General features: G+C 39.5%; 1 protein-coding gene across 1 annotated transcript; it reads right to left on the bottom strand.

Annotated features, from left to right (window-relative positions):
• Positions 1-3,081: 3,081 nt before the first annotated feature.
• cplx4a (complexin 4a) lies at positions 3,082-9,872 on the bottom strand. Its single transcript, XM_061733667.1, has 3 exons — positions 9,540-9,872; positions 7,457-7,544; positions 3,082-3,364 (listed from the first exon to the last, which is right to left on the bottom strand). The coding sequence occupies exons 1-3, from the start codon at positions 9,704-9,706 to the stop codon at positions 3,137-3,139; spliced, it is 483 nt and encodes a 160-aa protein (XP_061589651.1). The 5' UTR covers positions 9,707-9,872; the 3' UTR covers positions 3,082-3,136.
• Positions 9,873-13,871: the final 3,999 nt, after the last annotated feature.

Genomic DNA, 13,871 nt, shown 5'->3' on the forward strand with positions numbered 1-13,871 from the left:
CAGACTGAAGTTTATTGGATACTTGACTGATAAACTGCGTTATAGCCAGATGTCCTTGTTGTTTAAATGAATCGATTTGATTTAATTGCCTTTCTCAAACCCACTGTGGTGGCGTACACTTAAAAGTGTCCTTAACACTAATGACCATGATTTGTTTTATTTATCACAGATATGAGTAACTGCTGTTCTCAACGCTCAGAAAGCATTTTTCTTTTAATAAAACACATGAAAAAAATAAGTAAATAGACATCCGAAGGCTTTATTTGCCTTGTGACAAATATTAAAAATGTTCACTTCTGAGCGAAGGGCATTTTTCAAAACTACATGTTTTTGAGTTTGCTGAACTTTTTTACGATATTCTGTGCAGCGTTCCAGATGCAATTGCACAGCCTGGAGTTAGCAAAAAGGGGGGGGTGTTTCTTTCAAAACAAAAAAACATAAAAAATCCACCATGCAATTGACCAGTCTATACAGCATAAGTGCACTAGCATCATTGCTGCCATGATGGACTATTACATGTAGCAGTACTGCGTTGTACGTGTAGTATGCAGAATGTAGTTTTGAAAATGCGTAGTCTTTGCAGATTATCTGGAAAGTGGCAGCAGGATATAGAGCATCATGGCATCATGATGCTCGTTGAGCATCACTTTTCATGCGGGTGGAAAAAAACGACTAATACCATAGGGCAGTGGTTCCCAACCTTTTTTCCTTGTTTCCCCCCCTACTTGTGTCTAAGACCAGCCAGGCCCCCCGACCCGTACGTACTAGCAGCAAAAGAGTAAAGTTATTCGTTACAAACCTTTATAGTGAAAAAATTAACATTAAATGAACATTAATTATGTTTTTTTGATACATTTCTCTTTGTTTTTCTTACCTTCCTTTTGTGTCACCAATGTATAAAATATGCACAAAAAATAATTGCAAGGACATAAAAATATTTCTGAGAAATGTCTCTTTTAATATGAGAGCAACATTTTTTTTAAACATTTTTTCCTTTAAAAATCTTTCGGAGTAGTAGTATGATTAAATGTTGAATAATGATATTTTAATAATACATTTTTAAGTTTTTATCCTGATAAATAACTTAGTATTTTAAAATGACCAAAATATATTTCTAAGTGGGTTTACACAGACTTGGATTACTGTATTCCATTAGGTGTGTTATTATGATTTTTTATTTATTTAACATGTATAAATATAATTTTTACAACTGCATATCCTCAAAGCAGACAAAGTTTCACGCCCCCCCAGAGATCTCTGGCGCCCCCCCAGGGGGGGAGGACCCCAGGTTGGGACACACTGAAATAGGGCATGAAATGAAAATAAAATAAAACCATTTTTAGACTGTATTTAAAATAATATATTAAGTTATTTCTGAAAAAAATGTTCAACATAACTTTTAGGTGAGAATTTAAACTCTTTACATTTCATAAGCTAACTCATACCTAACCCTTTCTCCATGGTTTTGAGAACATACGTAGACTTAAGGAGGCAAATTCAACGCTTTAATGATTTTATAATGTTTTCAGTGAAACGTTAGCTCACAGGGTGTTGTGGTGGTGTGCGCTTCCAAATCACCACAAGAAGGTTCCTGGTTTGAATCCAAGGGAATTTGAATATATTTGGAGGTTTACATGCCCTTGTCTGGTGACCTCTCCATAGTTACAAGGTGTACCATTCTCACCTGGTGACGGCTCGGTACACAAATGGATTGATGGTTTTAACCTTTACATTTGAACTGTTACACATGCATTCATTACTTTTGTCAATCTCAGATAATGTACTGTAGATTCACTTCCTTACCTTTGCCACCAAGCCGAATATTTTAAGACTACAGGTAGAAGGAGAGGGGCGGAGGGAGAGATAGAGGCCACAGGCCGACAACCTTGACTGTACTGATCCTATTAGACGTAATCTCCAGACTGTGCAGATTCACAGCCGTTCAAACTTGGGTTCATGTGAAACTCTGAACCCCCACCCTGATTCTGCCCTGCTTCATCATTGCTAACTGTTTGGATAATTCCCAATTAAATTAAGACTGTGCTTTTTTCACTCCGTTATCCCGGATTCGCGTAAATAGGATTAATTGTAGCTTAATGTGAAATATTTTATGTCTGGACAACGAAATTTCAGGGATAGTGACTATTAGAAGAGCAGCTCATTTGAAATGAGATATTCAAACATAAAACCTACATATCAACACATGTTTTTACATCTTAAGAAAAAAAAGTAATTGATAGATTTAATTAATCATAATTGGATTACATTTAGAGATTATTAAGAACATTTGTGTAAAAGCTGCTTATGACCGACACAAAGAAATATACCGTGAAAAAATAATATTGTGCAGGTTTAAAACTCAGAGGGGATTCATTGCTTGTATTCAGTGTAGATCTTTATTTCAACAATGCATCTGTTTTCTCAGTGTGAAGTACTCCCATGCATTTCATAAGTGCTTTTATAAGTAATTGTTTTTACTTTGGTTTTGATGTTTTATTGCAAATGTCATGTGTTCAACAATTTTCGTGACAATTATAATGTATATGCAATGTATGACAATCACCTTCCTTTTAGTAACAACAAAAACCAGATAAACTAATAATTAATAATCCTAATTAGTTCAAACACCACATACAAAAAATGTCTAGAACAACCGTTAAACCAAAAAGGTACATTGAAATACTTAGGTAGGGTTGGTTTTACATCAGCACGTTTTGTTGAATTTGAAATCATTTGACTGAAAAGCAAACTTTTTTAGAGACTATACAGTCTCGTTTTATCACAAACAGACAGAAAAGTGGACATTATATCACACAATATTTGGGGAGAGATGCATTTCTGATTTACGGGTGAATCATTGCAAGCAAAAAGGGAAACCTTTACAGTATGTCCTATAATAAAAGCAGATTGTTAGAAAGAAGCCAAGCCTGTGTTTTTTTATCTTTTATGTAATTAGGGTGAGGCGCTTATTGTAAAAATGGATACTTGATCTTTCACCTTGTGACTCAATCACAGCGTGGTCTGTAGATGCCCAGAAATGGTTGACATTATTATTATCATTATCATTATTATTTCTTTATCATCATCATCATCATCCTCTCTCATTGTTCTTCCTCTTCTTTTCTGAATCACCTCTTCACATGACGGTGCACTTCTCCTCAGCTTTGCTCTTCAGCTCGGTGACCGTGGCCGAGGCCTTCTCCTTCAGCTGATCCATGTCCATGTTCTGCAAGTTTTGCATCTGGCCCATGAATGAGTCCTTATTCTCCTCCTCAGTGGCGTCCTCGTCCACCATCTTGAGCAGCTCCTCGGGTACGTCCACGTCGTCCCCGGCCATCTCGAGCATGTTCTCATCCTGCTCGCTCTGCAGATGTCAACACCGGGAAAGAGAAACCCATCACAGCCTGGCAGGTAAACTTGATTTAATGACATCAGGGGGGAAAAAAACGTTGTTGTTATTGTACTTATGGTGTTTATGCCTTCATAAATACAGTGAGTAAGCATGTGACTGTCCTGTGTTTTTTTTATAATGTTTTTATGTTGTTAAATTGGGCAGTGGTTCCCAACCTTTTTTCCTTGTTTCCCCCCCTACTTGTGTTTAAGACCAGCCGGGCCCCCCGACCCGAACGTACCAGCAGCAAAAGAGTAAAGTTATTCGTTACAAACCTTTAATTGAAAAAATGAACATTAAATGAACATTAATTATGTTTTTTGATACATTTCTCTTTGTTTTTCTTACCTTCCTTTTGTGTCACCAATGTATAAAATATGCACAAAAAATAATTGCAAGGACATTTCTGAAAAATGTCTCTTTTAATATGAGAGCAACATTTTTTTTTAAACATTTTTCCTTTAAAAACCTGTCGGAGTAGTAGTATGATTAAATGTTGAATAATGATATAATAATACATTTTTAAGTTTTTATCCTGATAAATAACTTAATATTTAAAAATGACCAAAATATATCTCTAAGTGGGTTTATACAGACTTGGATTACTGTATTCCATTAGGTGTGTTATTATGATTTTTTATTTATTTAACATGTGTAAATATAATTTTTACAACTGCATATCCTCAAAGCAGACAAAGTTTCGCGCCCCCCCAGAGATCTCTGGCGCCCCCCCAGGGGGGGAGGACCCCAGGTTGGGAGACACTGCCATAGGGCATGATATGAAAATAAAATAAAACCATTTTTAGACTGTATTTAAAATAATACAGTGAGTAAGCATGTGACTGTCCTGGGTTTTTTTATAATGTTTTTATGTTGTTAAATTGATTTTTATAAAACTGGAATAACATTTCTCCATGTTGCATCATCTCCTCTTTAGGTAGCGTAAGGGGATACTATTATTTGACTTGTTTTTCCTGGTTATAAGAAAGGCTTTACATTGGCATTTACATTTGCCCAGAGCTGGGACTCGCAGGAGTAAACAACCTGCAGGCTGACGTAGAGGCTGTTTACAGGATTAACATGCAATCTGACTGCTGGCTTTCCATAACTAGCCCCTGACTTGAAAAACACTGGATAAAATGACTGAGAAATATGGGAAAAAGTCAAATTTTTCACTCTTCCTTTAATTTCACACATTCATACACTTTAAAATGATTTACATTGAGCTGCGTTTGAAGGCGGATCCAGCAAAGATGCAAACAAGGCATAAAACATAAAATCTGTGTTAATCCACGTTCATGTAACTGCACTTGAGGATATCCCTCTTGTTTGTGTTTCCTATATTTTCTAAAGCCAACACAAGTTTCAGTCCTTTTTTATTCATTCTGCTATACCTTAATGTGTCATATTGTTAGAAAAATGCAATTTAAGCACTTGATATATGTTAGTTGTGCAGTAGTCACTGCGCTGATTTATTTAAGCTTCAATCTGGGGGATTATCTCGGACCTGATTTAGTCACAGCACCAAGCATCGTCTAAAGATATCTAGTACAAGGCAACACCAGACCCTAATTCAATTAGAATAACAGAACTGATCATTACTTTCACTAGTGTGCAGCTGCTAATGCAAACATTTTTGTCTTTATTCACATCAACACAGTACATACGTTCTTAACCTTGTACCGGTCAAAATAAAAGAACTGTCTTAATAGAGTCCTTATTGTTGTCTAATCTAAGAAAACCAATTAAAATGCAGATTTCTGCTCTAAAGGCACCCAACATCAGACTGAACAATGTACACTGTAGACAAAAAAAAAAAATATTGCATTTATACATATTGCCTCATATTCTTCTTTCTTGTGTCAGCTTAAAAAATAAATTAAATTCACCCTTTATTTGAAAAATCAATCAAACTAATACAAAAAGTGCCTCCGGGGCCAAGGCCTTCGCTACATTCAAGTCACAAGCTTTTGTTTTTAAGTTCACTTTAAGTCCCTTTGTATAAAACTGCGGAGACATATATTTTTACATGATTCTATTAGAGCCTTACATACCTTATTTGCTCCGTCCATTGCTGTTTCCCTTCCGGTCGAGGGTGCTATGAAATCCTGTCACTGCTCAGTTTAGATCCACTAAAGTAAAGGCTGCTGTGTCTTAAGGCTGATTCAGTCTGCCTAGTTCTCTGTAATGAGCCTGGAACACCTGCTCAGTGGCATTTGGCTCTGTAAGTCTCAAGGTCCAATATGGGATGCACACGCTACCGTCTCCTGGACCTCAGCTGAATGTCTTTCTCACTAATCTTTGGCTTGGCGTTCACCTCCTGCTGTGCAGGCCGGAGCTGCTGTTAGATCAAGGTGACATCACTCGCGTATGAAACACCTACGTCTACCTGTCCAGTAGGGATGGGCGGTATGGACTAAAACATTTATCACGATCATTTCTGGCATTAATCCCGATAACGATAAAAATGACGATAAAAAAAAATACAAATTCAACTCCATCTTTTTAACTATAAATCTATCTCGCTCTCAGATCCACCATGTTTGTTACACAAAAACGTATCAACGGGAATTTATCCTTCTTTCTTTCTTTCTTTCTTTCTTTCTTTCTTTCTTTCTTTCTTTCTTTCTTTCTTTCTTTCTTTCTTTCTTTCTTTCTTTCTTTCTTTCTTTCTTTCTTTCTTTCTTTCTTTCTTTCTTTCTTTCTTTGTGGCTCCTTCCTTCCTTCCTTCCTTCCTTCCTTCCTTCCTTCCTTCCTTCCTTCCTTCCTTCCCATTTCTTTCTTTCTTTCTTTCTTGCTCATTCCTTCCTTCCTTCCTTCCTTCCTTCCTTCCTTCCTTCCTTCCTTCCTTCCTTCCTTCCTTCCTTCCTTCCTTCCTTCCTTCCTTCCTTCCTTCCTTCCTTCCTTCCTTCCTTCCTTCCTTCCTTCCCATTTCTTTCTTTCTTTCTTTCTTTCTTGCTCATTCCTTCCTTCCTTCCTTCCTTCCTTCCTTCCTTCCTTCCTTCCTTCCTTCCTTCCTTCCTTCCTTCCTTCCTTCCTTCCTTCCTTCCTTCCTTCCTTCCTTCCTTCCTTCCCATTTCTTTCTTTCTTTCTTTCTTTCTTGCTCATTCCTTCCTTCCTTCCTTCCTTCCTTCCTTCCTTCCTTCCTTCCTTCCTTCCTTCCTTCCTTCCTTCCTTCCTTCCTTCCTTCCTTCCTTCCTTCCTTCCTTCCTTCCTTCCTTCCTTCCTTCCTTCCTTCCCATTTCTTTCTTTCTTTCTTTCTTTCTTGCTCATTCCTTCCTTCCTTCCTTCCTTCCTTCCTTCCTTCCTTCCTTCCTTCCTTCCTTCCTTCCTTCCTTCCTTCCTTCCTTCCTTCCTTCCTTCCTTCCCATTTCTTCCTTCCTTTCTTCCTTTCTTCCTTCCTTCCTTCCTTCCTTCCTTCCTTCCTTCCTTCCTTCCTTCCTTCCTTCCCATTTCTTTCTTTCTTTCTTTCTTTCTTGCTCATTCCTTCCTTCCTTCCTTCCTTCCTTCCTTCCTTCCTTCCTTCCTTCCTTCCTTCCTTCCTTCCTTCCCATTTCTTCCTTCCTTCCTTCCTTCCTTCCTTCCCATTTCTTTCTTCCTTCCTTCCTTCCTTCCTTCCTTCCTTCCTTCCTTCCTTCCTTCCTTCCTTCCTTCCTTCCTTCCTTCCTTCCTTCCTTGGATTTAACACAGAACCATAAATCAGTTTTACACAAAAACGTCATCAACGGGAATTTATCGTTTTTACCGCGAGATGACAAATTTTTACCGTGGGGATTTTTTTTGGCGGTTTATCGTGAACAGTAAAATATCACCCATTCCTACTGTCCAGACCCGACACCAAGTTGGTTTTCTCTTTCTCTTTCTCAGGTGAAACCATTGAATGAATACTGTCACTTAAGATCAGTCTTCTTAAATCAATGCTTTCTTTGTAAAATGCTTTTCATACAACGGAATGTAGCACAAATAGCTTTCCAGACTATTCACGTTGAGACAGTAAATGATGAGGAAAAGCTTAGAAAATAATGCATTTCATGACAGCAGGTTTAAGCATTTTCCGGTTTTTACCTTTGGCAGTCTGTATTTGTCTCTGAGGCACACCCTGAGTGTTGCTCTCTCTGCCTTCTTGTGTAAGAAATCTGCATCTCTCTCCATCCTGGACAAACAAAAACAATCATAGCATTAATACAGTGAACAATCAGTGACAATTAAGATACTGGAATTGCTTCTGAACATTTTTTTTCCCACATGTGAGATTGTTTATATGTTATATGCAACATAAAACTATTCTCTGTCATTAAACCCATCTAATACCTACAATGTATCTCTAGCTTCTACCATACAACAGCTATATTTTTAGGCATTTATGCTTCTGTTGTTGCTGAGTTCAAGTAACTGTAATGTGACTTGCTGCAGGTACCTAGTAGTTCATTAGTACCTTACTAGCAGTTACTTTGTCTTATGTTTTGTGATACTGCAATATTTATATGACATAGTAATTTCACAGCTTTTAAAAGACTACTGCATTGATCAGAAATACATGAGCTGCCAAGCTCCCTTAAAAACGATAGATACACCAACTATGGACGTAAAATACAAACTGCACGCTAAAAGTACAACTATATAAAACAAGAAAGCGAAAATCCTCAGTAAATTCCTCTTTCTTTGCAAAAACTAGAAATATTAACAAGAATATACATCTTATTTTTGGTTAAACTCTGGTTCTATTTCATCCCTAGAGGGGCTGCCCAATTGTTGAGAAAAAAGAACAAATTTGACTTTTTTTTCAAAATTTCGACTTTATACATCATACTGCATTATTATATAGCATTCTATTATAATTGTATTACATTATATATATATATATATATATATATATATATATATATATATATATATATATATATATATATACATATATATACATATATACATATATATATATATATATATACATACAGTTTTTTTTCTCATACTGAAATAAAGATGGGATTAATAGCACAGATTGAGGGGATTGGGATTCAAGCCAAGATGTCACAATTTGAACTATTATTAAACAACAGCAGCAACAACGTATTGATGTTTACATACTATAAATAACATACCAAAAAATAAAAAAAAAATAAAAAAAAGAGGTCTCATGACAATATCATGCCAAATGCCTTTATATTATAATATTATATATTATCGTAATTGTAATATCACAATATATTATCCTGAAGTCTTTTTTTTACATTATCTATTAGTAAAATTCACCGGGTAATAATATAAGTTGCATCATTTTATATTTGTCTTCTAAAAAAACAAATGAATTCACAAACATGGCAGTAAAGAGACTGGTTTAATCTGGTTATGTAACACACACCGAGTAAACCCTTGTTGCTTCAGAATGTACTTTTGTTTCAAAATAAACAACATGTCAGTGGTTCAGATTTTTTTAATTTTGGGTGGATTAATCATAACGTGAAACAGTTATATTATTTAATAACGTTGGTGAAAAGAAGAATATTACTGCAGATTCTGCCACACTGCATTTAATAGGTCTTCCATTAGAAATAAGAGAAAAGTGACAGTTCCGAACTGTCTTGGGGACACAACATGTCAGGAAAACCTAGTACAATTTAATGCACGATGAAGGACAATGAATGATTCAATGCAAGGGCTCCATATTTTACTAGCCTGTGGGCAACATTTCAAGCTAGAAATAATTTTGGGACATTTATTGGTTTCAAATGTAAAGAGTCTTGAAGGATATGAATAATACATATGTGATTTTCAAAAGGGATGACGCATCGTGGAAGATTATTGCTCCTGGTCGAGCGTTACATTGAGTCCCAGTAGAGTATTATGTGAAAGATTTCCTGTGATGATACCTCTGCTTTGACCTTCACCAACAGATGCATGTCCAAACAACCCTGTTGTTAAATCATAAACTCATAAACATTTCGAATAGAAAGGGTGGAGGTATCTATATTTACTTTGACTATGATTTTTATGCGTTTAACATAAAGAGGGGAAAGCCAACAGTAAAATAAGGTGATGAAACATCATGTCAAGGTCAGATTGTACATCTTGTTTTCCGTTTTCTCCTGTTTTCCATGAACCAATTGCACCAACTCAAAAGTGGAGTAGTGTCTTTGTTGTTACTTACTTTTCCTCAACCACCTGTTTTTGGTACTCCTCATATTCCTCGCGTGTCATCCCTGCTGCTTTGGCGGGATCTGAGGGGGTGGCCTCCTCTTCTTTGTCACCTCCACCACCGAGACCACCCATTCCTGACAAGGGGTTTCCAATCATGCTCTTCAGTAAGAAAGCCATCTTGAGCTGTCTGAGAGTTCACTCTATGAGGATGAGGATGGGTTTTTCTATGGATGAAAATGAAATGTCCCTTCGTTTAGCGTCCTGCAGAATCAAATCCAGTGGTAGCTCTCTAGCTAACCTGCTGCTTGTCTATGAAGTCAAGGACACACTGACGATAAGCAACAGACACATACACACACGTGAACACGCACGTTCTGCTTCGGGCATAATCTGGATTTAATCCTCCCTGCTTCACTATACTAAGAGGCAGATGGCCTGTTTTCTCTTTATTTTTAAATCATGCAGAGCCTTGTGGATAACTTTTTGGAAATATTTCAAACACTTTGGAGCATTTACTGGCAAAACTTGCAGCAAAACGGGTTTTCGGGAGGGTATCCCAACTTTTTATCGGCACACAGTCTGTGTTGCTCCAACCCTCTGCTGCTTAATCATATTAAGTCGAGTGTAGGCCGGGTCATGTGCAGCTTACACTGCAGAGAGCAAGCATAGTGGAGAGAGAGGAGTGGGATTATAGTCCAGTTCATCCCCATGAAGTCACCCTTCATGCAGTGCTATTGTTAAGTGCAAGGATTGACGGAAGGGGGAGAGATTTGGTGGTGGTGGTGGTGGTGGTGGGAGGGGGCTCTCATTTCATCTCACTGTCCCTCCGTCACATTTTTAAATCCAATGAGGAACCTGTGGATTGCTTTTCAGTGTTATGAAAAGCTTATTTGAAACCAAACGTGTTTTAAAACCTATAATTAAATTTTTTTTTTTAATTTTAGTAACATTGCAGCCTGTATGGCTTTTTTTTTCTTCCTTTTTCACAATTAAAGTTACATTAAAGCAGAAACGTACGATATTCAACCCTTGGATAAACGTCGCCACGCATGCCTATCAAGTAGGTGATTTGAGTTTGCCTAATACTTTCTAAACCTGCTATGAATTAAAACATACCATAAATAAATTAATGCAATCTTTGCATAACTTTGGGAATGGTCGGATCTCTGATCAATTTGTTGTATCAACTTAAACTGCATATATATATATATATATATATATATATATATATATATATATATATATATATATATATATATATATATATATATATATATATATATATATATATATATAAGGGCTGGGCGATATATCGAGATTTTAATATATATCGATATATTTTCAAACGCGATATGGTACGAGACAATATCGTTTATATCGATTTAAATTTATTTTTTTTTTTACATTTTTTTTTTTTATGATTTTGATATAGCTTATTTTGTGACAAATTGACTTGAATGTTTTATTTGAGATTTGCACAAATGTTTCGTTATTTGCACAACTGTCAACCTCAGTGGAAAAGTCTGCCTGTTACTGTCTACATTGTATTAATTGCAGTGTATTTTAATTTAATTGTTATGCAGGAAAAGGATTTATTTTATTCAAGAAGCATTTGTATTCTATATATGCAGGCAGTTTATTTTAATTTCATTTGTTTTATACATTTTGATTTTGTGCAGACCTCTGTTAATAAAGGAACCTGTGTGACATTTGGCACGAGGCTTTGTATTAAAACTGACTGTTTTTTTAAGGGTTTGCCTCAGAAAAAAATGAAGCTAACAGAGATGCTATGCTATAATGATTTGGGGGAAACCCCAATTAAGGCACAGAAAAAATATCAATATATATCGAGTATCGCCATTTAGATAGAAAATATCGAGATATGACTTTTGGTCCATATCGCCCAGCCCTAATATATATAAAAGAAAAGAACTTGTAATACACAATAAAATCATCATTATTACTCACCTATAGGAAGACGTGCAGTAACCCTTTTCAGTCTAAATACACATTGCTGTACTTTGTAGTATTTTGCAACTAGAATCTTTAATAGACTTTTTTAATAGATTTTTTTTACATTTAGCCATGTAAAATGTCTAAATATATTCCATAAGTTATTTTCAGACATAAAAAAGGTTGTTTTGGAGAGGAACGAGGTTCAGCCTGATTTGATTTTACAATCTTAGCTCAACATACCATGAATATAGCATAATTTCCCATAAATGCATGTAGAAAGTAGTTTTTTTTGTTTATTTTAGTAATAATTAATTTACTCTATGTCGTGTCATGCCAGTATATTATCTGACATTTCCATATCTCTTTTGAAGGAGAGAAAAATTTAGCATCCTATATAAATTTGCAATAACCAAAAATGTGTTTATTACATGTTTTAAATATTGAAAGTGAACGCAAGTAATATCAATAGTCTGGTCTAGTGGACTCGGATGCTGGTGTGCTGGGAAGACATAAAAGACACTTAAGGGTCAAAATCAACTTAATGAGAACTTTAACTTGAGAATATTATTGCATTGGTGGGGGGTGGCTGTCTGCGCTGGGGGGGCATTGCTGCCTTGGTCCTCCGTCGCTGGGCGGGGGCCAAGTGCCCCTGCGGATGTGGGGACTCCGGGACCCTTGGGGTGTCCGCCGGGGTGGCCTCGGGGGGGGGTGGGGCCGGGTCCGGGGAGCGGGCTTCCCCTGACCGGGGGGTGCACGGGCGGGCGCGACGGCGGGGTGGCGCCATTCCCAGGTATCTATGTCTTATGTTGTCAGTATGAATGGGAGGATGTTGGACCGTTTCCTCCTCCGTCTGGGGGCTCCGGCGGCGCCGGGGGCGCCCTTGGGGGTACGGTGGGGCCCTTGCCCGGCTCGGGGGGCCGGCCCCCGTCTACTGGACGGCCGGTGGGGGGACGCGGGTGTCTTATCAGGGCCGGCTTTGCTGGTCCTGCTTCCTGGCTTCGGCCTCCGCTCCCCCTCTTGCCCCCCCTACACGATTCATACGCACATAGGCGAAAGGCGGGGGGTCCGGGTCGTGGGGGGCACTGTCCCGCGGGGCCTGGCACTCCCCGCCTCACGGTTTTAACAGCAAAATAGACACTGCACATTCAACACTTAATAAATACATTTGACAAGGACACGTAGTTCGGGAGGGGGGGGGGTCTGTGTCAATCGATACTCGGCCCTCCCTCCTCCCTGTTTTTATGGCATTAATCACATGCACTCAACACAAGGGGCGGGAGGGGGTCCCACATCACCCGCGTTCCCTCACCGGCCTGGGCCTGGGACGGGTGGGTCGGGTTACCCGGGCCTGGCGGGGCCCGCCGTGCAGCCTGGGGTGCCTTCTGGCGGTGCTGGATCCCCCCGGGGAGGGGGAAACGGTGCGTGATTGTATGTCTGTGTCGGTGAGAATGCGGTATGGAAGGGTCCTGCCATGGAGGATTTGAGCCTCCATTGGCAGGACATCAAAAACTTAATAATTTATCAATATTATATTATACAAAGATGGTTATTATTATTATTATTATTAGTATTATTATTATTATTATGTATAGTATATTATATTATTATTAGTATAGGTATCGGATAGGTGAATGGATGAATGAATGGGATGCCTGGGTCTGGGGCCCTCCGTTGTCGGGCCTGCGCGGGTGTCGCCTTGTTGGGGGGTTCCCTCTCTCCGGGCCCGTCTCCGGTCCCCCCCGCTGCCTCTACGGCGGGGCGCCCCTCTGGTCTTGGAGGGCCACTTTCGTGGGGGACGGGTGCGCCTGCCCGCGTCGGCGGCCGGGGCGGCTCTGTCTCTCCGGGCGGGCTGGCCCCCTGCCGGGTGGGGGTCGCTGGCCTGAAGGGTGAGGGCCTCCTGGCCGCGTGTCCGGCCCGGACCGGGTGGCCGGGGATTGCCTGGGTCGCGGTCCGCCGCCGCGGGATCCCTGGCTGCTTCTTTCCGCGCCGTGGGGGCCCCGCCCGCGGGCCCCCTCGGCCGCCGCCGGGTGGGGGGGGGGGGCCTCGCAGGCGGTGGGTTGCCTCCCTCCTACTTCTCCCCTCTGTGGGGTTGCCGGTGGCCTGGGTTCCGGGCTCTTCCTTGTCGGCCTCTGGTCTCACGGGTGGCGGGGTTGCTCCCCCCCCTCCCCCACTATAGATACACTTCAGGTGGAGCTTTGTTTGGTTTATTACACACACACACACACACACACACACACACACACACACACACACACACACACACACACACACACACACACACACACACACACACACACACACACACACACACACACACACACACATATAGTAATTTAGTCACACGCATACACACACACACACACACACACACACACACACACACACA

Source organism: Cololabis saira, chromosome 11 (genome assembly GCF_033807715.1).
Source record: "Cololabis saira isolate AMF1-May2022 chromosome 11, fColSai1.1, whole genome shotgun sequence".
NCBI classification, from domain to species: Eukaryota; Metazoa; Chordata; class Actinopteri; order Beloniformes; family Belonidae; genus Cololabis; species Cololabis saira.